At 44.7% G+C, this 25078-nt stretch overlaps 1 protein-coding gene across 2 annotated transcripts in view; it reads right to left on the bottom strand.

Annotated features, from left to right (window-relative positions):
- Nucleotides 1-20851, bottom strand: part of INTS15 (integrator complex subunit 15) — a 191778-nt gene extending 170927 nt beyond the window's left edge. The window contains exons 1-5 of one of the 2 annotated variants that reach the window (XM_085628238.1): nt 20790-20851; nt 6528-6581; nt 4207-4405; nt 2501-2722; nt 1658-1823 (exon numbers count right to left, since the gene is read on the bottom strand). In XM_085628238.1, the coding sequence (XP_085484364.1) occupies nt 1658-1823; nt 2501-2722; nt 4207-4405; nt 6528-6559 (619 nt within the window). In that variant the 5' untranslated portion in view covers nt 6560-6581; nt 20790-20851. Of the gene's footprint in view, nt 1-1657; nt 1824-2500; nt 2723-4206; nt 4406-6527; nt 6582-20434; nt 20763-20789 lie in introns of those variants that run through there. The other variant, XM_085628237.1, reaches the window with a different exon arrangement.
- Between the last annotated feature and the right edge of the window lie 4227 nt (nt 20852-25078).

Raw genomic sequence — 25078 nt, 5'->3', positions numbered from 1 at the left:
TGGTGTGACAAATAAGTCACGTGTAAATAAAAAATGTATTGTTAGACAAATGATCTATGTCAGATGATTTAGCCTCTCTATGACCAGAAAGAATTTTCTTGCAGGTTCTCCCAATATTGCACTGAATTGTTTGTTTTTTAACTTTTTTCTGTGTTATAGGATATATATTGTGTCTTTATTTTTGATGCAAGGTTTTTAATATTGTATGGAAAATATTTTCTATGTGTGACCACATGTTTGGTTAGTTTTAATAAAATATGTGTATTTATAACTTTTGAGCACTTGACCCTTTGATGGTGGGTGTGTTAGTTTCTGGTGATATGTATTTGGTTGAGTGTATGATTTATGGTGTTCGGAATGTCCCAAAGGGGACTCATTTTTTGATTGAATGTAACCAGAGCCAAGTGAATTTTATCAATGGCCTACGGTCAACGCTTTTCAGGTAATGTCTTCCTAACTTTACACTGCATACAGTGTATCACATTTTGTATGTTGTTCCATCTTCCCCAGAACTGTTCCCGTTCACAAAATCACTGGAATTCAGCCTTGTCCGGCAAGACATTGCCTGTAAGGAAAACATTTTAACATACTGCTTCATGGTTAAAAAAAAGTCAGGAACACTAAAAGCTGTAATTAGGCCTTTCCGGTCTAGTGACTGCTCCAATGCGAATCCATGGACTATGTATCTATTGCTATCTGTAAAGGACCTAGAGGCACAGTAAAAAGCAACTTTACACACACTGCCCTTAAATACACCTAAAAACTAGTCCTGTTGCTTAGCAGGCTCGCTGACACTCTACACCAGGTCAACAAAAAGAACTCTCCCAACACCTTAGACTCAAGATCCCGTGCAGATCAGTTAGAGAGACTATCAATCAGTTGCATGCGATTCTTATTACTTACAACAAAATAACTTAGTCTATCCTGGCACAACCAACAATTTAAAAACTACAGGTGCAGGCTATGAGATTACAAGCAAGCATCTCTTCCATACATCACTTGCTGCAGTACAGACATGGGCAGGGAAGTTTTATTCAAGCAGATTTTACTAATGAATAACATCAGACATTGTAAGGATGCTCTGAAGCACTACCTTAACTCTCAGAATATCTTGGAGAAGTGCCAAGCTGCTAAATTCTCAGTATAGCTATTGAGAAACTTAATTCTATCTGTTCATAATACTGCTTAACACCAATGTTTTGATATCTCTCCATTTATTATGCCCACGTGATCTGTGACTAGGTTACATAAGCGGCTGTTCTATTGTATTGTATTGTTGTGCAATTAAGATCTTGGGCACAAACAGTATTTCAAAGATGGTTTCTGATTTGAACTCAAATGCGTTTTTTAATGTGACTTTTAACTTTAATAACATTTTATTCCAAGATGAATTAATCAAATTGTATCATATAGTATTTCACATGTATTGTATGTAAGATTTTAGTTGATCAAACATGATAAAATGTACTTACTAGTGCCACACCAATAGTGATACAAGGCTTCCCGTTATGAGATTCTCATGCATGACCTGCATAACAGATTCCACCTAAACGGCCTTCTCCTCAAAAAACACAAGTGAAAGTCCTCCCACTCATTCACATAAAAAACAGACAGTGGAACCAACAGGCCGGAGTGTGGCCAGCGTTCGGTGACGCACCTGAGGACAGATCGTAGAGTGAAGTGACAGCGGTGATAAATTGACAGCAAAAGCGAGGGCTGGCACTGAAGATTTGTTTCAGCGTTTGCACCGATCCAGGTACCAGGCTACAGTAGTCCTCCACTAGGGCACGGGCTAGCCTTACACAATATACTGCTGGTGTCCGCTACAAGAGAGAAAGATGTACAAGCAGGGAAACGTTCAAGGAGCTGTTAAAAAAATCCTGCCCACTTCGCACCTATCAATATTTTTATTGGAACAACAATTTTTGCCTGTGCAAGATGAGCTAGCAACCACTTTTTCTAACCAACCCCATTTTTAATCAAAGGCAGAGACATGGCTGTGGGTGAATAAGGCAGAGCTCCATACACTGTGGTCTTCATGCCAGGTTTGCTAAGGATAAATAACTACGGGAAGAAAGGTATCAGAATAAATTCTGACATGAACCACTATATTAAACCATGTGTGAAAGCATTGTATGGCATGGGTTAAGCACAGTGCAAGGGAACACATATTGCATCCACGGGATATTAGTTTTATGTGCAGCTGTTGTCAGAGACAAGATTCAAAAAGTGAGCTTCAAGAGAATCTTACACAGGTCTTACCTCTACAGGTCTTACCTTATATTACAAAGAGTCTTACCACAGGAACTGTGCTTTGCAAGCTACAATACTGGATGAGGAACATCATACACAATTGTGCACAGAGATGTGTGGTGGATGTATCAAGATTATTTATGAATCAGAGAAAAAGGAAAGGAGGGCTGGAATAGGAGTACTTAAGAAAGAGGCGCATTCTCCCAACTTCTCTACCCTGCACATTGCACCCTAGCACTTTATGTACCTGAAGCCAAGAAGCAGCACATTCCAGCACCGGCACTCTGAGAACCGCCACAGCCATGGACACCAATTTCCCCAACAATGCCATCCGGCTGTCATCTGCTTTGTTGCCCTGAGGGCTGAAGAGCGAGGAAAAGAGGATTTGGCGCACTGAGTCCTTAGCCTGTTCCTGGAAGTAACTGCACATGATTTCCAAGAGCTGGAGTTCCTGTAGGGAATTCAGTCGCTAACATGGAAGAAAATAGAAATATTCTGATTAGCATGTGCAATGGGCAGAAAGAGTGGTCATACATGGGAAAAGCAAGTACTCGCCCGGCAGTAGATAAGGTGCAAAAATCAAAGAGTATCAAAAGACAAGGCAGCATTTTACTTTTACATTACAGACTGCTCAGCTCTAAATAAAAGATTTTAGAATGAAACAGGATTTCTAACTATAGCACAAATTGTTCCTTTCTGGCAACACATTCAAAGTATTAACTGGGAAATCAAGCCAGGTATCTTACTCCTTAACTTTTTAAAAAATCCTTACAAAGAAAGCTCCAGTAGCTTGCAACTATGACTCTCAAATGTACGAGAAAAGGAAAAATATAGATGGGTGCTAATATTTAAACCAGAACTTCTAAACTATTGGAGATACCTCAGAGAGCATTCTATACCCATCTTTTTAGGAACATTGGGCAAGGCATTGATTATTGTCATCCAGCCCTGGTAATATGTACTCTTAAAGGAGATGCAATGGCCTGAAGAAGTTTGTAAATCACAATACACTACAATACTTAGTTCCATACTGGGTTAGACTAGAACATTTCAGAGTCTCACCCAGCATCATGGAATTGAAAATGTTCATACACATGAGAGTTCCTATAATCTTTGCCAGCGCACTGGGCACTCTAGCGCAGCAGTGCATTTTACAGCTAGCATGAGCTGTAAGATTCAGTGCTGTGGGCAGCCAATGAGTGCCTAGGGACAAAGAGCTGCGAGAGATTTCCATCGATGCTGGCATATGGTAGATGTTGTAATAATTTTACTTCTATGATCTCCCTAATAACCCTTTCTAGACTCTTACCTCCTCTACCCCTCCTTTATCCTTTTCAATCCATTTAAAAGACTAATATGTCCATCACTCCAATTAACAACTTTTAATGCCCTATACTAAATCAACCACTAATCCACTTGGGGTTCCAGAGTAGCGTGTTACTCGCCAAAAGGCGCGTCAACTAATCATCAGGGGTAGTAAGCGCTATAAAGATAAAATTATCATGAAGCTGAGGCCTCTGGCACTCCTCTTTGTCATCACGTAGTCTAAACTTGTATCCGCTCCTTGCTGTATGATCACCAAATAGGAAGAGATACAAGTCTAACTCTTGAGCATAAAATGAGGGCTAAAACAAACATTAACAAACCTACAGCAGTTCTGTTGTGGTTCTCCATTGCAAGTATTTTTTAATATAAAAAGGTATACAGTCTGAAGTTTATGCAGACTAGAGCTGTGTTCTGTGAGCAGCACAGACTGCATCAGTTTCCATAGAGAGCAGTTGCTTTAGACTGACAGATGCAAGTGACATAAATATGTAGGTGCTGCATGCGGATAATGGCGCTGCGGACAAAAGTAGATCATACACATCACATGGGCTGCGTATTGAAGTAGGTGCCATAGCATTGTCATCCACTGACCAGTACACCCATTGTACAGCATCAGTGACCACTTACTTTAGGCTTGGGATGACGCTCCTTGGGTATATGGAAAATAAATTCTTCCAGGAGCTCTATGGGTCCCTTCTCAACTATGGGGAGAGGTGCAGTTTGAAGCTGGCTGCTGAAATAGAGATCCAGATGGTACAACACTTCTTTGGCAGCACTCAAAGCATCTCTGCGGACAAGGGAATGCCGAATATCACTCATGGCTGACCTATAGGAAAGGAGAGGAAATAGTGAAAGCTCTCGTGAGGAACCAGCAAAACAAGTAACTGTCCATTGGAACACAACACATACAAAAGGATTGAAGCTAAGCTACCTACTTTTAAAATCATGAGATTCTTCTGGTGCCCACCCCCCCAGAATGCAGACTGAACATTTTAATCCCACCCAAGTCAAAAAGTGATCCACCCCCTGGATGTGCTCTTTTCTCATAACCAGACTAACATACTCATTTTAAATGTCTGTAACCACAATCTTGCAATTGTACAATGATATTTATAGCAGGTGTTGCTAGTCCTCAATGTAGAGATGATCATGTTAGTAACTGTGTTAAAATGAAAAACAATGTTTCACATGCCACAATACTCATATAACATTAAGTCATTGAGTTATCTAGCCATCAGTATTTGGTAGCTACCTGTATATTCTAGTAAAATAGCTGAATGGATTAAGGCTCCCTCTGCAGAGACCGGACTGCAATCTATAGATCATCATTATAAGCCAGTCAGTGAGAAGTTATGCCTATTGCAGAGCATGCAGTATAGTCAGGTTACATGTTCACATCCTGATAAGCTAACATAGTAGTGTATGCACAAGTTTAAAGATCTACATGTAATTTGCAGGGCACACAATTGAACACCTTTGAGTAACTGATTTTTTTTTTGTTCTGAAGTACATAAAGTGACTACCACTAAGTGTTGTAGTAATTAACACCTACTGTCAAGGCACCAACAAATTATTCTGTTACTTTGATCATAACCATTCGACTTACTAAAGCAAGGAAAGGAATGCATAGTATCTTACATGTGTATCGGGAACATGCTGCCTTTTATTTTTCTATGGAACTAGGCTGTATTTTGGAGGATGACTGAGATAGAACACCATCTCTCTTTGCCTCGTCCATCTAATAGCCAGATTGTGTTACAAGTGACGCACTCACTTCCTTCGCTAAAGAATCAATGCACTCCGTGGATATTCAAAAAAGTCTATTAAACCTGACACTGGACAGACAACCTAAGGGTTATGCATGTGTGTGGAAGAGGTTGCACTCAGTTAATGCTTGTGACATAATTAAGAATCCACATTAACAAATGGCCTATGACAAAGTGCACAGGATGCACTTCATAAACTACACCCCATAGTTTGCTACAAACAATAACACAGCAACTGGGTAAGGATACTGAAGAAATATTACATTTGAACATGAACATGCACTGCAAATCCTAATGAATAGTAAAAGACAACTTGAGAGCTCTTTGACAACAGGAGCATGAGCATTGTGGACTACCATATGTGGAATAGGAAGGATAGTATTGACGCTCAGATCAAAATCCACCATTTGTGAACCACACATGAGTCTTAAGTGTAAAACTGGCACAGTTACATCATTAAAACAGAACTATCCCTGTGCTAGGAAACACTGCACAACAAACACACTGCAATGGATAGGTCTATGGACATTTCAAATCAAACACTTGGTGACACAGCACAAGCAGAGACTGTCTTATAGTAAACGACCCACAAACACACAGACAAACACTCAGGAGCAGGATGCAGAATGGAACTTCTATAGAGGAAACTCTCTAAAGCATCACAAACCCAACCATAGAGAAAACATTCACATAGGATAGGAACTATCACACAGGAAACTGTCTTGGACAGCAATAGCAATCAGGATGGAAAACACTACACAGGAAACACACTGTGCAGCAGTCAGGAAACCTTCTGACACTACATGAAATGGTCTTGCAATATAGTACAATATGGAACTGCAGCAGTGTGAAATATGTTAAGGATAAGCGTCGTAGAAGGAGACTAGAGGGAATTATTGTGTTTCAGTTGCACGCAATTTAAATAAAAAGGTTACAAAAAAAAAAAAAAAAAAGAGTAAACATGGGTATAGTTGAACTATTCGATTCGGACCAGATGTTAATTCAAACTAACAGAGTACACTGAACTAAAAGCTGTGTATGATAAATGATTCAGAACTACATTAGCACATCCCTTGAACTGTAACATACTATGATTACTCTCTCCAGGTACTCTCTGTACTTCACAGATAATATTGGTCTTGAGACAGGGGTGTCTATGAACTGCTTCAAGCCATGACTTACCGAACAGAACTGGCTTCTTGTGAAGGACGCATTTCTCAGGATAAATATCAGGGCCTATATAGGGGTAGAGAGAAGATATGAATAAACAGCAGTCCAGTTCTAGGACAAATCATGAAATATGATCAAGGTCATCAACAAGGTAGTACAGAGATGTCCCTATCAACATGGCTGGGACATTGCTCTGTCACTGGTTAGGGGAGTGCTACGAGCTGGAATCTTTCACCACGGGTCTATTAGACATAATGCTCACAGAGTACAATCTGCTTGGACAAAAACATATGAAGACTCAGTCACCATAAAAAGCAAAGACAAGTCTTGCATGTTTGTAATTTTTAAGCCATCCCCCACTCTTAATACCCCACTGCAGTATGCACCGTGGATTGCATACAGCTATTAGCTATAAATACTGTGTCAGACTTCTGATGGCTATACAGGCCTGATGTTCAGTACTATCTATCATTCATAATCATCATACGATGAGGTACTATTATCAGTGTCAGCCAGAGGTCTTCAGAATGTGGGGCCCGAAGCTGCATTACCCCCAGGTCCCTACGTCCTCGACACCGTCATGGACAAGTGAGATGTAACTATCTCACTGACAGAAAAAAGAACGCAGGAATGCTGGACCTATCCTCCCCCTCCCACTGGGAGTACATAAGGAGTACCGGTCCCAGCATTCCTCCTGTTCTTTTTTCTGTCATCCTGACAGTGTGTGGACGTGGCAGGAGCGGGGGCGCTCCTGCCTTGTTGCTGGACTTACGTGGTGGCTGCTGGTTCCTTCCTTATGCCGGCGGCCCTTCGTTGGTGGCTTCTCCCTCCCTGCCGGGCTTGGGGGGAGTGGCGCGGGCTTCTTTGGATCCTCTGCTGCGCGGCGGTGTAATACCGCGTTGGCTCTCTCATGGCCTGATGGCCGCCCCTCTTGGCCTGCCGGGCTTGCTAGGGGGCGCGGCCGGTGTGCTGCTCAATGATTGGAGCAGCCTCCTTCCCCTTCCGGGTTTCGTCCTGCCTGACCTCCGGTTTTTGGACGTGGGGACGGAAGTCAGGCGCTTCGAGGTTCCCGGCTGTGGGTGGCTCGTTAAATTCGAGCCGATGGGGTGAGTACCGCATAGCGGTTTTTTGCTATTGCATTTTGGCTGTGTTCGGTGTATTACTCTGCTATGGGGAAGCATTCTAGGAAACGTCATCACCGCGAGAGATCTTCATCCTCATCTTCCTCTACTGCTTCCAGGTCTCCTTCCCCTGCCAGGTCCAGGCACCGTGATGCTGGTGGTGATGCGCATATTAAGCGCTTGATCAGGGAGACTTTGACCGAGATGGGTGATGTTGGGTCCCGTCGCAAGTGCCCTGCTCCAGTTTCTTCAGACTCTAGAGGCGATGAGTCTGCGTGGTTGGGGGACTGAGATTTGAAGGGCAAATATGTGGACAAAGACGCTATGCCCAGTATTCTGAAGCATGTTAAGGAGAACATGGGGTTCCCTGACGAGGTCGCTCCAAGTACCTCTAGGGGACCTTTGTTACGACAGTTTCAGAGTGCTGCCACAGTCGATGTTCCTGTCCATCCCTTCATTCGGGATGTTTTAAAGAGCGAGTGGGCTGATCCTGATCGCATTTTGATTCCACGATTCATGGCTCGGCTTTATCCTCTGCAGGATATGGCTTCTGATCTGCCAGATTCTATTCCTATTGACTCCTTTGTGGCTAGTTTGGTGGGGCGCACTTCCCTTGCTGAGGACGCTGTGCTGAAAGATCCTGTTGACAAGTAAGTGGATGTTGCTCTCCGAAAGGTGTATTCGGGTTCCCACCTGGCCTTGCGGGCTGGCATCTATGGGACTTGTGTTTCGCAGTCCCTGCTGTCTGACCTGAAGTCGCTCTATCAATCTATAGACAATGCCACGGACTGTTTAGGGTTGCTTGAGCAGATCGAGCGTCAGGTGGAGCTGCTGTCTGATGTCTCCTTTGACGTTATGCGTGCTTCTGCTCTGTCCGGCGAGGCTTGTGTGGCTGCTCGTCGCAGTCTTGTCCTTAAGGACTGGAAAACTGACTCTGCGCAGAAAGCATGCGCGCTGAGGTTGCCTTTTCAGGGTACTATGTTGTTTGGGGGGGAATTGGAGGCCAAATTGCACAAGCTATTTAAGGAGAAAAAGCATTCTTCTTCTTTTAAGGTCTCTACTTCTGCTCCTGTACCTTCTAAATCCAAATCTTTCTTTCGTCCTGCCTCTCGTAGACAGTTTGAGAGGCCAGGGTCGGTTTGCTTCTGGCCGTGGTCGGGATCGTAAGGCTAAGTCCCCTCCGCCTGCCAAGCCGCGTTCCTGACTCTTTGGCGGTGGTTCCCGGGTTGTTGGTTGGAGGGCGGCTGCGCTTCTTCCTGGCTGCCTGGGTTCAGTCTTGTTCCGACGTCTGGGTGTTGGAGATCATTCGCCAGGGTTATACTCTGGAGTTTTCAGTTCCTCCTCCAGACTCCGGAGTTCGGCCGACTCCCTGGCCTTCGGGTCGTGTGAAGCGGTCTCATCGGGATTTTGGACCTTCTTCGGAAGGGTGCCATTCAGGAGGTTCCTCCGTCGGAGATAGGGGTGGGCTTTTATTCCCTGATCTTTCTGGTTCCCAAAAACACGGGGGGTTTCCGCTTGGTTTTAGATCTGCGGGTTATGAACAAGTGGGTGACCAGGATTCCGTTTCGCATGGAGACTTTGCAAAGGGTGATTCCTTTGGTGCTGCCGGGTCACTTCATGTGTACCCTGGATCTTCAGGATGCGTATTACCATGTTCCGATCCATCCTTGGTCCCGCAGGTTTCTGCGGTTTTGTGTTCTGCGGTTTTGTGTTCTGGGGCGTCATTATCAATTCATGGTGTTGCCTTTCGGTCTCCGGTCGGCGCCGAGGGTGTTTACAAAGGTGGTGGCGCCTTTGGTCGCGTGGTTTCATCTTCAAGGGGTGATGGTATGCCCTTACTTGGACGACTGGTTGATCCATGCACCATCTCGGGTCCTGTTGCTGGAGGCCAGGGAGGTGGTGTGCTCGGCGTTCAGGGCCCATGGTTTCCTGATCAACTTGCCCAAGTGTCAACTGACACCGTCTCAGGACATGGTGTTCATTGGGGCCCGCTTCCGTTCGGATCTGAACCGCGTGTTCCTCCCCGAGCCTCGGGTCGTGACGTTGGTGTCCCTTGCTCGTCGTTTCAGGGTGGGGGGTGCCTTTCCGGTACGCCTTTGGTTGCGTCTTATGGGTCTGATGGCGGCGACTGTTTTTAGGTGGCCTGGGCACGTTTTCATCTGCGCCCCCTTTGGGTGTACCGCCTGTCTCTCTGGGATCCCCTGTCCCGTGATTTGGATGTTCTGATTCCTGTGTCTCTGGTGGTCCTCCCGGTTCTTCTATGGTGGTCTGTGAGGGGTCATCTGTCGCGGGGTCTGCCCCTGCAGTCTTCTCCTTCTCTGGTCTTGACGACGGATGCCAGCGCCTTGGGTTGGGGTGCGACCTTGGGGTCTCGCTCCCTTCAGGGTCGTTGGTCCCTCCTGGAGGGCCGCCAGTCTTCCAACTGGAGAGAGCTCACGGCGGTGTCCCGGGCTGTGATGGGTTTTCGGGGTCTGTTGCTCGATCGGAACGTGTTGGTGCGGTCCGACAATATGGTGACGGTGGCTTATCTCAATCATCAAGGGGGGATTCGTTCGGCCTCTTTGAATGCGGTGGTAGTCCCCCTGTTTTGTTGGGCGGAGGGCCATCTGCTGTCTCTGACGGTGGTTCATCTTCGGGGAGTGGACAACTGTGTGGCGGATGTCCTGAGTCGTTGCTTCCCGGATTCTCTGGAGTTGTCTCTCACCCCGGTTGCGTTTTGGCTTGTGTGCGGGAGGTTTGGGCGTCCCTTTCTGGACCTCTTTGCCTCCCGGCACAATGCTCAGCTCCCTCGCTTCTGCTCCCGGTTTCTGCAGGAGGGGTGCTGGGGGGTGGACGCGCTGTCGCTACCTTGGCCGTCGCGTCTCCTCTATGCCTTTCCTCCTCTGGGTCTGGTTCCTCGTTTTCTGGCCCGTCTGTGTCAGGAAGATCGGGAGGTGGTGGCGGTCCTGCCGTTTTGGCCTCAGAGGTCCTTGTTTCCGACGGTTCGTCTTTTGGCGGTGCAGGGTCCCTGGTTTCTTCCCCTGTCTCCGTCTCCTCTACGGTCTTCCCCGTCCCTGTCTCTTCTCCGGTTAAGGTTGTCGGTGTGGAGGTTGAGAGGCAGGGTTGGAGACGGCGTGGTCTCCCGGAGCATTTAGCGGTGGCTCTTCAGCGTTCCCGGCGGCCTTCTACCCTCAAGGCTTACGATCGGCATTGGGGTAATTTTGGTCGTTGGTTTTCGGCGTTGGGCGTCTCCCCTTTGTTCTGTTCCTTGCAGGTTATCCTTCAATTTTTGTGGGAGGGTTTCGAGAAGGGTTTGGCTGGGTCTACTCTGCGTGCCCAGTGGGCCACTGTTCGGGCTTTTCGTTCCCCGTGGGGGAATCTTTCGGATATTGAGGACTTGGCCTCTCGTCTTCTCTGAAGTTTTACTATTTCTCGGCCTGTGCCTTGTCCTTCTTTTTCCCTGTGGATTTGCCTTTGGTTCTTTGGGTCTTGCTCAATCCTCCTTTTGAGCCTTTGGATGTGGTGGATTTGAAATTTCTCACTCTCAAGGTGGTTTTTCTAGTGGCTGTCACATCCGCTCGTCGTCTTGGGGAGTTGGGGGCCTTGATGGCACGTGCTCCTTTTCTGTCCTTCACAGAGGGTGGGGTGGTGCTGCGCCTTGATTCTTCTTTTGTGCCAAAGGTTTCTTCGCAATTTCACAGGTGCCAGGAGTTGGTGTTGCTGGCCCTGGACTCTGTTTTGGATTCTCCTGGTGGTCCCCAGTGGTCCTTGTTGGATGTGTGCCGGGCTTTGCACATTTATCTTGATCGCACGGCTGTGTTTCGCAAGTCGGACTCACTTTTTGTCTCCTTTGGGGCTGCTTCACGTGGGGGTAAGGCTTCTTCTGTGTCGATCGGACGTTGGCTGAAGCAACTCATTTCCTTGGCCTACTCTCTGTCTGGGTCTCCTCCTCCTTTGGGGGTTCAGGGTCGTTCTACGAGGGGGGTGGCTGCCTCTTGGGCGGAGGTTCAGGGTGTTCCTCTCTCTGAGATTTGTAGAGCTGCCACATGGGCCTCTTCTAATACTTTCATCAGGCATTATCGGCTCCTCAATCTGTTGGGGGAGGATGGAGGTTTTGCATTGGGGGTGTTGAGCTCTGTTCGCTCCTGATGTTTTTTTCTTATTTATTTCCAATAAATCTCTGGGTTTGTTTGCTGTCCTAGTGGTTTGTTGTTTTTCTGGTATGAATGCCGGTGTTTGCTTTGGTATTTCTCACTTGTCCATGACGATGTCGAGGACGTAGGGACCTGGGGGTAATGTCCTATTACTTACCGGTAATCTTCATTACTCCGGGTCCCGTAGTCCTCGACACCGTCATGACTTCCCTCCCTCCCTGTCTGCCGGCCTTCATTGGGGCTTGTATTTCAGGAGGAATGCTGGGACCGGTACTCCTTATGTACTCCCAGTGGGAGGGGGGAGGATAGGTCCAGCATTCCTGCGTTCTGTTTTCTGTCAGTGAGATAGATACATCTCACTTGTTCATGACGGTGTCGAGGACTACGGGACCCGGAGTAATGAAGATTACCGGTAAGTAATAGGACATTACCAGGGTGGCAAATGCCTCAGCAAAGAAATGTAAATGAAGATCACCTGGAAATGTGACCTTCTGTATTTGGTGCATTGCCAGGTCGTTTTCATTTACAAGCAGACGAAGTGCATAAATAAGTACAGAAACCGTGATCCAGAGTTTTATTGGGGCTAGGGTCGAGTGCAGTGGCAGGTGGTTAAAAAGATAAAAAAATATTTTGCAAGTATTTTGTTAACTTTTTGCCTTTACGTAACTGCATATAATATACACACGCACACACAATGGAATGAAAAATAAATGCAAGTTAAACATCCTGTTAATCTGGGCAAATCACTTAATCTTCCATGGCTAAAAATGAATGTGACCTTGTGTTATGTGATTGGTGCTATAGCGCTGTGTTATCTCATGTCAAATTCGTGCTATATAAAACTACCAACTACAAAAAAATTTAAGTGGCAAATATGAAATCTCAGTTGGATAATGTGATCCCTCTAGAGGTCTGTGTTTGTGTGTGAGACCAGACAGGCATAGAATTAAATCCTATTGGGTGCAGTGTGGAATACTGCCTTATGTATTTATAGTGCTGTGAAGTCCCAGCCTGTGACACATGGTGGCATCAGTCTTCACACTACCATGGGTAAGACTGCACTTGAGGCCACTGCTGCATCATCTCCTGCAACGGACGTTGTACTATCCACCAGCTTCAGAGAGGTTTCGTTCCTCATTTTAGGATTGATTGACTCTCCTTTACCGCTCTGGATTGAATGATTCACCCCGCTCCACCTGGGACGCTTCTCAAAACTCTTCCTTTGCGCCCAGTACCTGTTTCCCTTGGACTTGCGCCCCAAATCACATGCTTTGGCCGTCCTGCCATTACGCGCCCTCCTCCCCTTGGAATTTCATGTTGGAACTTCTTTGAATCATACAGCGTCATCTACCAATATATCTACTACCTTACGCGACGCCTCTGTTTTCTACCAGAAGCACTACCCCCTAATTAATGACCTATATCCGGATGATGACCTGAAATTATCCAGGTTGAAACACCGTCGACTACACAGCCTAGAACTCAGGCACTTCTGTGGTCAACTAAGCCATCTAAATAATTTTGTACATAATTGTATATATCTGCATTGTTTGTTGACCTCTGTATTTCTTTGCCATTGCGCCGTTCATGCTGTTTCTTGCACCCTTGTTTCACTGCGCCGTTCACAATTCACTAGCACGTTCAGTGCCCACCTTGTGTGTTATGGTCATTGTACAAATATATGTACTGTAGTGCTTCCTAACTACTTACAGAATTGTATAAACACTTTAATCTTTCAACCCTTACCTCACGCTGTGGTCTCCCGTTCTTTTTTCCCCGCTCCTTTGTGATTTATCTCACCCTGCAAATTGTCTTCTCTTAAAAATACCCTCCAGTTGAGACATTGTTTTTTGTTGCATATCATCTGCTGCGGCATCAAGCATTGTCATCGAGGAATATGAATCTGGTCATTTCGGTCTACCCAGACATCAAGCACAGTCTACTATGGTGTTTGGATATGTAGGTTCGCTGCAAACGATTGGTAATGCGCCCAGACCCTCAGTTACTTCTGATGACTGATGCAAGTTACTTGGGCTGCTACCCTGGGGAATATGACAGTTCAAGCACAGTGGTCTTGGATGGAGGGTCAGAGATCCTCGAATTGAAGGGAGTTTATGGTGGTCTTCAGGGCTCTTCAGCACTTCCATCAACATCTGCACCTCAGCAATGTATTAGTGAGGTCAGACAACACAGTAACGGTTGCATACATCATCAAGAAAGTATACATTGCTGATCCTTAAATGAGGTGGCCTGTGACCTAGCTCAGTGCGCAGAGACTCCTCATCTTTCCTTGTTGGCTGTGCATATAAAAGGGTCTTGAGAATACAATAGCAGATCACTTCAGTCGGACGTTTCCCTCATCTCTTCAATTGAGGTTGACTGGCTTCATATTGTAGAAAATCTGCAGGAGGTTCGGCACTCCGATACTGGAACTGTTTGCCTCCAGGACCAGTGCTCTCCTTCCAAGATGTTGTACTAGGGTCTGGGAACGGGGGCGGGGGGGTGGGCGAAATCTGGGGTGAAGATGTGATGACCATGGAATGGCCACAGAAACCTCTCTTTGCCTCGCTCCTTTCCACTTATTCAAAAACTGTTGTGCAAGATTTTAAAGGAGAAGGCTCAAGTGATTGTGATGGTCCCCTATTGGCCCAGAATGACTTGGTTTCCACATCTGAAGCATGATATGACAAGCGCCGGAGATTCTTCCTCTCTTGCCTCCTCCACTGAGGGCTTGCAGCCTTCTCCACCTTCGTAGTTTTTACCTCTCGGTCAGGATGTCGAGAGGAGGAGTTTAAAAGCTCAAGGTTTACCTCATATTACTGATGTGGTGCAGAAATCTAGATCTTCTACTCTGGTGACATATTCTAGACACTGGAAAATCTTTGAGTCTTGCGGTTCTGCTCTTCTGTGGGGTGTTCCACCTCCTCTATTCTTCAATTTTTGTTGGATGGTTTTAAGAATCTCTCACCCTCTACTTCAACAACACAATGGGTTGCTATTACAAGTGTGATGTGATTGAGAATGCAGTTCCTCTATTGACCAGGATGTAAAGAGCTTTTCTATTTTTAGATTTCTTGATTGGCCTTCTGTTCCTTCTTGTGATTTACCTCTGGATTTGAGGCAAGAGCCTCCTTTTAAACCCGTACCCACAGTGGATCTTAAAATCCTCTCTTATAAAGTCTTTTTCTTGGTCGCCATTACTGCTGCTCGCCAGTTGGAACTTTCGGCTTTGCCACCCTCCGTTTTTTGGCCTATTTAGATGATGGAGTGGTGCCTCAACCAAATCCTTCCTTTCTTCCTAAATTTCTGTCTAAATATAATTCTTCTCAAGAGTTAGTGCTTCCTGCTTTTTATCCTGTTACCACTTCTGAGGACAAATGCAAGCTGCCACTTTTGGTCTCGCAGGGAAAGAATAAGTCATCCAAAATCACGCTGAGTCGCTGGATCAAACAGACTATTGTGCTGGACTATACCAGTTCAGATCTTCCTCGACGTCCAGAGTTGCAGGGTCATTCCACAAAAGGCATAGTGCCCTTTTGTGTAGAGTTGAAGGGTGTGGCTTTGGAGGAGATTTGCAGAGCAGGAACTTGGGTCAAAGAGCACAACTTTATGAGACATTATAGACTGCATGACAGACTATTCTTAGTTCAGTAGTGTTGCAATCGATGATACCATGATTGTTTACTAGGTAGTGTGCTGATTGGATCAGGATGTTTTGTTGCATTTAATCACACCTGGCGTTGCATTATATCTTGATCTCTCAGTAGTTTTTTTCTCCTCTAAGGCAATTTGTCTCAGCTTTGGTAACCTCATAGTTAAGGACTGGGTCAAGGACGAAGGACATGGAGGTAATGCCCCGATGATTACCAGTAATCTTCATTACTCTAACTCCTACTCGTCCTATACCCAGTCATTCTTCCCACCCACCCTCCCTGGTATCTAGGCCTTTGAAAGAGGCCTGGTATTATGCAAAGTGCTGTGGGAATGCTACTCCTTTGTTGCGCCCAGTTCAGGGTGGGTGCGGTTAGACAGCATAAACCTCAACGGTAAGGACTCAGTCGAGGACGAGTAGGACTAAGAGTAATGAAGATTATCAGTAAGTAATCAGGGAATTTTATACGCGCTGTTCACTTAAAGAGGAAGGCTGCAGAGACCCCAGTATAACTACTATGAAAAACTAGTTCTCAAGTAGAAGGGGCCAGTTTGATCTCTTTAGATATGATGATTAGAAGGAAATTAAACTACTGACCAAAGGAGAAGTGTAAAAAACAGACAAGCACATCCACCAGGAATTGGGACGTACAGTGTCAAGTGCTAGAGAAAGGAAACAATGGGCGAGTAAGATTTTTGCCCTCATTCACAGTTTAGCACAACCTTGGGTGCATATTAGATGCCTGCTGACCACCGATATTACAGGTGTGGTTATTTAGCGAGTGCACAGTTCAAGCTGGTGCATATTTGTTCACCAGCGAATGGGTGATAACAGTGAATCACTGAACGAAAGATAACGTGCCAACCTGTTTTAAGGTGGGCGAACTTGTTTTTGTGTTGCTTGCGATCACTATTTTTACAAACCAGTTCTACCAGTTGAAAACAGCCAAATCAGAATACTGATTCAGAATAAATCAAAATTAGCACCAAAGTTAGAATGAAAGTTGATGTATCGGACATAAAAAAAACATTGGTCACCGTAGAGAGTTGTCTTTTTCCTAAGCTTGTGCCTAAACCAGGTAGGATGAGAAGTAGTAAATACTTTTTTCATAGGTCTCAAGATGCTGCCCTATCAATTAAAATACTGCAAAGAGAACTGATATTTGGAAGATAGACAGTGTCCAAGGACTATAAGCAGCTCTAAATTTACTAGGCTTACAAACCGTGGCTTACAAGTTAGCCTAGGTAAATTTTACAAACTGAACCAATACTACCCAAATTTGAGCCTTAGTCAGAGTTTGCTGAAAATCATAATGATTGTGGTACAGAATTGCGTTACAGTTGACACCTGATGAAACTTTGTCAATGTAGAAGTGAAAAGGGAGAACACAAAGGAAACACTGCGATACTTGCAGGGGTATTGGGTTTGGGCTTCTTTTTTAATTTAATCTCTGACAAAACTCAAATATAAATGTTTGTATACAGTTTAAGTAATAGGGGTATCCGTTAAACAAAGCATCACTGATCTGTATGTACAATCAGGGGTGTGGAATTTATTAAAATATCTACTTGTCCATGGGGCAGGTTGCTTCATAAATCTACTTGTCCTGTAACAAAATCCACTTGTCCCATTGGTGCCATGTTGTGCGGCGACAAATTATGGCAGCAATCTCATTATATAAGAGCTCTTATATAGACTCTCTGATTATGCCTGGGCTCATACCATAATAGTGTTTTAATACTAGCAATCCCTTTATGTTGCTACGTTTCCGCAGATCTACATACTGGGACTGAAGGTAGTGGTAAACAATAGTTCAAGGGTTGGAATGTCCTTTTGAGTCTGTGCGAACCTACTAACTTGCATGTTTTAAGGGTTTTCAACAACTCTTCTCTAATCTTTTCCAATACTGAGAAATGTTGGAAATTTACTCCTGACAATGGCAGAAGTAAACCTTCTCCCAGAAATGGGAAAAAAGTGGTTGGAGGGAAAATAAACTTGCAAACACTCAGGTGTTCGCATGAGCAAATCTACACATGCACATTTGCTCATGCTAAAATGCAGTTCACAAATATTTTCTAGGAGTACGATCTCTTGCCCTACTGCTGTAAATTCTTGTGAATTCACAAAAGCCATATTGCTGCCCTTAATGCAAGGACATATACCAAGGGTGCACTTTTGAGACTTTCTTTAATAATTGGGCACCTAATTGGGTCTGGCGTTAACCATGATCATTTGTGTTTATTAAAATTCTCTCTCGCTCACCCTCTGTATCAGCTGGCTTTACGGTGAGTGACAGCATTCTGCTCTTTCACAAGGAGCATATCAGCACACAAATTAGTTTTGTTCAGTGCCAGTAACTAATGTGGCAGTGTGTGCTTTTTTGAGACCAGAAACAATTTTTGCTTTTGCCAATGTTTGTTATAATGGTGAGGGTCCGGCAGCTCTCACATCAATGAGATTTTACAAAAACCATGCCAACACAAGTCACACATTGCCAAAACTAAACAGCTGACCACCATTTCAGACCCATTGGCTTTGCCAATGCTTGTTTATTTTTATGTTTCCCAAAATCTTATTGAAACTGGTTACACTGATTTTCTAATATGAATATTTTGGTGAAATACTAGCATGCATCAACACATTGTACTAAATGATGCTGCAAATAAATGGTACCTTAAATTTTACAGTAGTTTAGCAAAAAATATGTTTCCTACTTTCATTTTTTAGTAACATTTTATATTGAAAGCAAAGAATCATTAATCTTGCTTTCAAGCTTCTGCAAATATTTGCATCTAATCAGAGAGCATTTTGGGAGCATTATGCATAGCCTCATATTGCTAAACTTTGAAACCGTTTGTACACATTTTAATACTGGAACCACTGTCATTAGTGCAGTCAGAACTTGCATTTACTGAGAGCGCTCATTCTAATAATAAAGGCTTTCAATTAATGAACCATAAATACAAGTTTGAACAGCATTAACATATGCACACAAATATTAACTTAACTGCAGGCAGTGCCCTTCCCTGATCCTTAATGGGGTACTGCAAACTGGCAGCCAAAGGGTTTGTGCTGCAGGGGGTTGGGCCTGCTTGTCCCAAGGACAAAATGCACATTAAAACTTGTTGCCCTTGACCCCAACCAATATGTCCTGGGCGTCGGGCTATAGGAATTCCACATCCCTGAATGTATCCAGTTTTTGGTTGATTCCTTCCAAAGTGTTTTTCCAAATAACCGGTTCCATCCTGGTCTCTAAATCCTGTTTAATGGTCGAGATTTCGTCTGATAGTTCACATATTACTCTTATAAATTCCTCCATCAGCAGTAAAATGAGATCTAGAAAACACTTATTGAGAATGGCTTACCACTTGTCCATGAAAACACTGTTTTGATTCAATCTGAAAAGCATCGGTTTTATTGAGAGTCTGAGTCCCCTAGGTATCCTCCTCGCCTTATGATATTGCACCAGTGTAGAAGCATGTAATCTCTGGTTCAGTTCTCTTCTTGCAAGATATTCCAGCTGTTGAGATATGGTGCTTCCCTGCTCATTGAATGATCTCACCTCATGAATCAAAGAATACATTTCAGTAGCTTGTTCCGCTGTGTAAACCCAAATATCAGCTCTGTTGTCTGAGACTTGAAATTGTGTCAAATTACATAGTTGATGCTACACACTGAGTGGGACAGTGAACTATGAACGTTATATGAATCAGTGGAGCACTCAAAGTTAATATCCCACTTGTGAAATAATAATCCCTCTACTCCTCAGTGTGATATACAATTTAGTTGCTAGACAGGTATGTTGGACAACATGCCTTCTAATGTAGCACGTTTAGGATTAGAGGGATTATTATTTCATAAGTGTGAGATTAACTTTGAGTGCTCCACTGATTCATATTACGTCTATTTTGGCCTAAATCAAAACCTGCTGCCATGATAAAAGCTGTCAGGGATCGCCCCACTTAAAGTCCTAGCCTTATCAAACTAACAAAAATATTGTTGTAACGGATCCAACACTTGTCTCTTATAAGTGTGAATGTGGCAACACTATTCGTTGATTTTTAGGCCTCCACTACTTATTGATTATTTCGTTTCACATCTTATAACTTAGTTTGTATAGTACAAGTAAATAATGAGGAGCAACATTTAAAACAGGAAAGAAAATCATACCATCATTTAAATAATAGTCAAGAACTACATATACACATACAAGAAATACCGATTTAAGATGCATCAAAAAATGTCACAATGCGTTGTGTTGCTATTCGCTAAAAGTAAAGTACTACGAAGTCAACTTGACTTGGACTGCCCTATATAAAACTAGAACTATAAAGTTAATAAACGGATGTTATAGTTGATGGGCCTTAATTCAAGATCGGTTATAACTGGGTTGCCTTGTGGGAACGGCTTTGGCGAGGCATGGTTCTATGACTAGAGTATGAAGTTGGGTAGCGATAACTGCATGTTGGAACTGCAGCTGTAATCAGTAAGGTGGATCAATACCCAGGGATGGTGAACAAGCTGGCTGTTTTATTAGTTGCATTTTCCTATTGATAAAACCACTCAACGTACAACTGCTTTACCGGATACGTTATGTCTAGTGCAGAAAGTCGGGGGGGGGGGGGGGGGGGACTGAATTCTTCTGGTGCTGATGTAGCGAATTGGTGGCAAGTTGCCCGCTGGGAATGCTGATAGCAGGAACCTGCGGTTACTGCCTGACAGCGGGGGTTCTGCAATCAGGTAATTGTGGTGACGGTCCTGCCTGCTGAAGACCTGGGGTCACTGTCTGCTTGAACCTGTAGGTAGGGGGGCACGGTATACAGCAGTACTAGGATAAGTAGAACCGGTATCACTGGTAGCAGGCATGTTGTGGCAGGGGCCGCTGAATGATGCCACATTGTGTGACTGAGTAAGGACCTACATGGGATTCATGAACCGAGACCCTGACCACTCTCCAACAGTTAAACACCCCAGTCACCCATGGAAAACTCCCACTAGACTCCATAAAGTTACCTCCACAGAAAACTGCGTTACCCCCTCACTGTACCAGAACGACGGAAACACAACTTCCGACACAGGTCCCGCCTTTTCCGGTGTTCCAACTGCTCAAGCGCCCGGCGTTTGACATGCTTCGTCCCTCAAAGCTCCATATACGTGGTATTTGGTCTGACCCCCTTCTAGGGTAGAATATGTCAAGAATGAAAGGCCGCAGGGCAAATTTTTTTTACCCTGACTCACGCCTCGGGAAGGGGGAACATGGCAGACTCGGATTGATTTGACTGTGTGCTGATTCCCATTGGTTGCAGCAGGAAATGCAAACAGGCTCGCGACGTCCAATGCTGGGTCGATTTCTTTTTTTTTTTTTTACCTGATTAGCGTCTAGGGAAGGAAGCGAGAACGACGCGGTGACAGCGCAGCCTCAGATTGGCATATTGTATGTTGACTCCCATTGGTTGCTGGTAAAAACGGAAACCGCTTTGGGCACACGCCCATCGCTTCTCCTATTGGCCCCCGAGTGCAGGCTGCAGATACGCACAACGGTTTTACTTTCTATTGGCTGCCGTTCTGCATCTAAGGTTCGCAAATAGCACAATTTCATTTGGTTTTCATTGTAATAAATACAAACATTAAAATAATTCTAAAGTGATAGTGCTTAGTTACTTACATAAGTCAAAAATTCTGAAAACACCCCTATCACCAGAATTATCAAATAAATCGCTTTTTTTTTGTTGCGAAAAGCGAACCATTGTTAAAGTGATGGGCATGCTCTCCCCAGAAATAACACAGCGAGACATCAGAAGGTACACCAACAAAGGAACCTTTATTGATGACTCAAAATGTAGAGAGCCCACGACTGACTTGTAGCGTCGCCTGGTTCGCCCACAGAGAAAAGGATAATTATAGCCAAAGCTGCCGATTTAAGAGCTTGGTAACCTGGTTCGAGTCTTTGTGTTGGCTCAGCATCCTGTGATTCTGGGCAAATGGCTTTATCTCCTGTGCCTACAAAAAATGAATGTGTCGAGTTTGTGCAATATTAAACTGCAAACAAAATAAAAAAACAGCCAGGAACCCAGCACTTTAGACCCGTTTGAAATACTTATCCTATCATTTATTCTTCAGAACTAGCATGGCAGAAAGCATACAAGCTTACAAACACTCATATTCGTCTTCATTTTGAAGACCCACTTTGGGGCCATGCAGATATATATAAAGGAACTGAATACACATAAAATACATAGGATATCAGTGTAGAGACCAGCTGGTCACGTTCTAGAGTTTAGAAGTGATGGGCCTCCATCAGCCACTCCCTGAGGGCTGGCTTCCACCATCACCTCACACCCATCAGTCGCAGGTCATGTGGCCCTGCCAATAAAAGGGGCAGGGCGCATGTGCCCTGGGTCTGTTCTAGACAGTATATTACTGTGTCTGCGTGGTCATTACAATTACTCAGGGCTTAGGGCCCTGACCCCTACATTGGCGACTAGCAGGTTAGACCCGCATGTACAGCAGCCCTGATGTTGGGTAAGGGGAAGAGTGTGGCCCGTGTCGATGGCAACCCCTACCAGTGGTCGTGAGCAGTGGCCAGTTACCCACTGGGCATGAGGTGAGCCTCAGGTAGTCTAAGCTGCAGAAGGTGTGGACTAAGCAGGTAAACCCATAAAGGACACTGTTCCTGTGGCCAGGCGCAAAAAGTCACCCATGCCCAAAAAGAAGAGAAAGGGAAGAGAGTGAAAGGAAATCCTAGGTGAAGGACCCACTCAACTAATGGAAGACCACTCTTTGTCCTCTAAGGAGGAGCACTGCCCGATGATGAAGCATGACACCCTTTAGGGTGTGTGAGGGCATTAGAGGACAAAGAGTGGTCTTCCATTAGTTGAGTGGGTCCTTCACCTAGGATTTCCTTTCACTCTCTTCCCTTTCTCTTCTTTTTGGGCATGGCTGACTTTTTGCGCTTGGCCACAGGAACAGTGTCCTTTATGGGTTTACATGTTACTATAGGGAGCATGGACACTGGACCTTAATTAGCTCTCTGGTCCCCCCTCTTTTTTTGTGATGTGGACTAAGCAGGCACAAGGCAGTGACCTGTCGCTACCTGCGTCGAGGTAGTAGTGCCTCAGACTGCTGGCAGGTGATGCCCCGACTGACTCCCACATCGGCAGTGCCCACGGAGGTGGGGATAGGAGCGTGGGTAGTACAATGAGAAGTGGTGGAGACCAGCACTGCCCTTGAAGTGGGTGTCCACTATGGTGCAGAAGCCGACATGAGGCGAGTGAAAACCATACCTCAAAGTGTAGAAGGGCCATCGCGTACCCATGGTCCGTTGCGCGGAGGTGCCTGCATGCTTGCCCCACCTGCTGCCGTGTGAAACAGTGAAGTGGGATGGGGAGCGCCATACCGACATGGTGCGACACGTCTGATCGACCCCCAGAGAAGAAGGAAAGTGATGAATACAGGCCCCAGCTAGGCCCACAGGACACAAGGGTTCGCTCTCCTGTAATGGAATCTATAAGGAAGTTGGCACGGAAACTGCAAAGTACAAAGACAGCATTTATTAACCCTTAAGGGTGGTCCTACAATCCACACAACACTCTTCAGTATTGCATAGAGTAGCACAAAGAACTTACGTACATGGTCCCCTTTTATACACAATAGAGGGGCTCATAAGTGGGTGGATACAACATGAGGCCGAAGAACATTACCATTTATGGTCATTTTCGATACTGAATCAATATGCGGGCGGAGCTAACACACTCCTTGAGCCCACGAAAACATGGTCAAGCAAGGCTAACTGATAACAGATGTGGTCAGTTCTGGGCATGCGCCAGATGGACAAAGGAGCTATTTATACACTGTTACTAGGCAGATTACAAGAGCAACCAACACAGAGGTTGGACTCTTCTCGTGGGGAACACGTGGAAGCATGACAATACAAAATGGAGTCCGAACTTCGGTCAACATAACAGAGAAAACATGATCTAAGTAAGGGAATTAATGTCTTTAGTAAATGCTTAATCACATCGTTGTTTCAATTTACAACAGACGACCCTTTCAGCATTTACTGAAGACATCCGGTTTGTTAGGGTAATCATCATATATGTCAATTGTCATCATTTCTTCGACTTCTTTAGCTAAACGTTTCTGATGAGCCACATTGGCAATAGCTTTCTTATCGGGGATACAAAATGATACACATACAGAACAGAGCAAGGGACCACACTGAACACAGATACAGCACGAGAACAGAACTGCTACAATAATACAGAGACCAGTTAAAACCTTCCATCCCCAGGCAGTAATTAACGCCCAAAACCATCCAGAAAAGGACCAAGTGCCGTTTTCTGTATGGATCTCAGCTGCAATTTTATGCAGTTTATTGATGGCATTATGAACTGATGGCGTATGATCAGGGATAAACACACAACAGCTACTTCCAATAATTTTACATGCTCCTCCTCTGTCAGCTAGCATAACGTCTAATACCATACGATTCTGCAATGCAACAATTCTAGTAATTTGCAATTCCTCCGTAAGATTCCCAAGAGCAGCAGCAGTCTGATTTGTCACAGCCTCTACCACTCTTGTTAATCTTCGGATCTTCCTACTGTTCAGAGCAGCTCCAACAAAGAAAAACAGTCCTAAGTTAAAATCAATATACTGTTGCAGACTGGTATCAGTCTGATCTACATCATCAATTGATAAAGTACGTTTATACCTATTTACAGTCACATTATTCAATAATTTCAGATCCTTATGATAAGATGCGGGTGCTAGGAATACAGGAGGTAATAGGAATGATACATAGCATACCCCAGACCACCCAGCCGGCAGACGGTAATAACCTTTATTTCCACACACAAAGTACGTATTATGGGAGGCTAAAAAGGTACTATTGTTCAACCCATCAATGTTCAGAACAGTAATACAATCACTAACACCAACAGGAATAAAACCCACACTCTGGACACACAGATCCGCTTGAGCTTGCGCTAATTGAATCACAAATTTGTCCTTTCCCACAGTGTCTCTTGTGTTCGTGAAGATGTAGGGAATGGATTCATTGTCTGGTCGGTACTCTTCCCACTCCCAAATTGTCCCATTCGCTTGTGGATACCCATTTTTATCTTGATGGCATTCTTTATTGAGTCTGAAGAGCAATCGTCCCACTGTCGGTTTCCGAGTGGCAAAAAGCAAAGTATACCATGCTCTACAAGAGCCATTATGAGAGAAAGGAAGTGGTATAAATGGCGTTCCTCCTTTCTTCTGATGAGCTGGCATCATCCCACATATCCAACAGTTCGTAGCGTTCGTAGCAACGTGGGTATGATGCAGCATCTGGATGAAAGTGTTGTTCAAGTAAGACTGTCGATGCTTCAACTCTTGATACGGTAATGTATAAAAGTAGTGCTCCTCAGGCACCGGAGTTGTCAACACAAGAATTTTCCGAGCGGGAGTTACATCCTCCACGAACCATGTGGTTATCCCAACAAGGGCTACTGTCAACATGAACCCTAATGCACAAAGGATTTTCTTTTTCTCCATGTCAAAGTAAAAACCCAATATCTTCCTGAAACTAAAAGTCTGTCAGAACTCTTCCCCTTGGGCAGCGGTCGATTTCTTCACCAGCGGGCCAAGACGGGTGTCGCTACACTAATGCAG

This window comes from Triturus cristatus, chromosome 10 (assembly GCF_964204655.1).
Source record: "Triturus cristatus chromosome 10, aTriCri1.1, whole genome shotgun sequence".
Classification (NCBI taxonomy): Eukaryota; Metazoa; Chordata; class Amphibia; order Caudata; family Salamandridae; genus Triturus; species Triturus cristatus.
The sequence above is the reverse complement of the archived record's forward strand: the minus strand, read 5'-3'. Positions and strand labels throughout refer to the sequence as shown.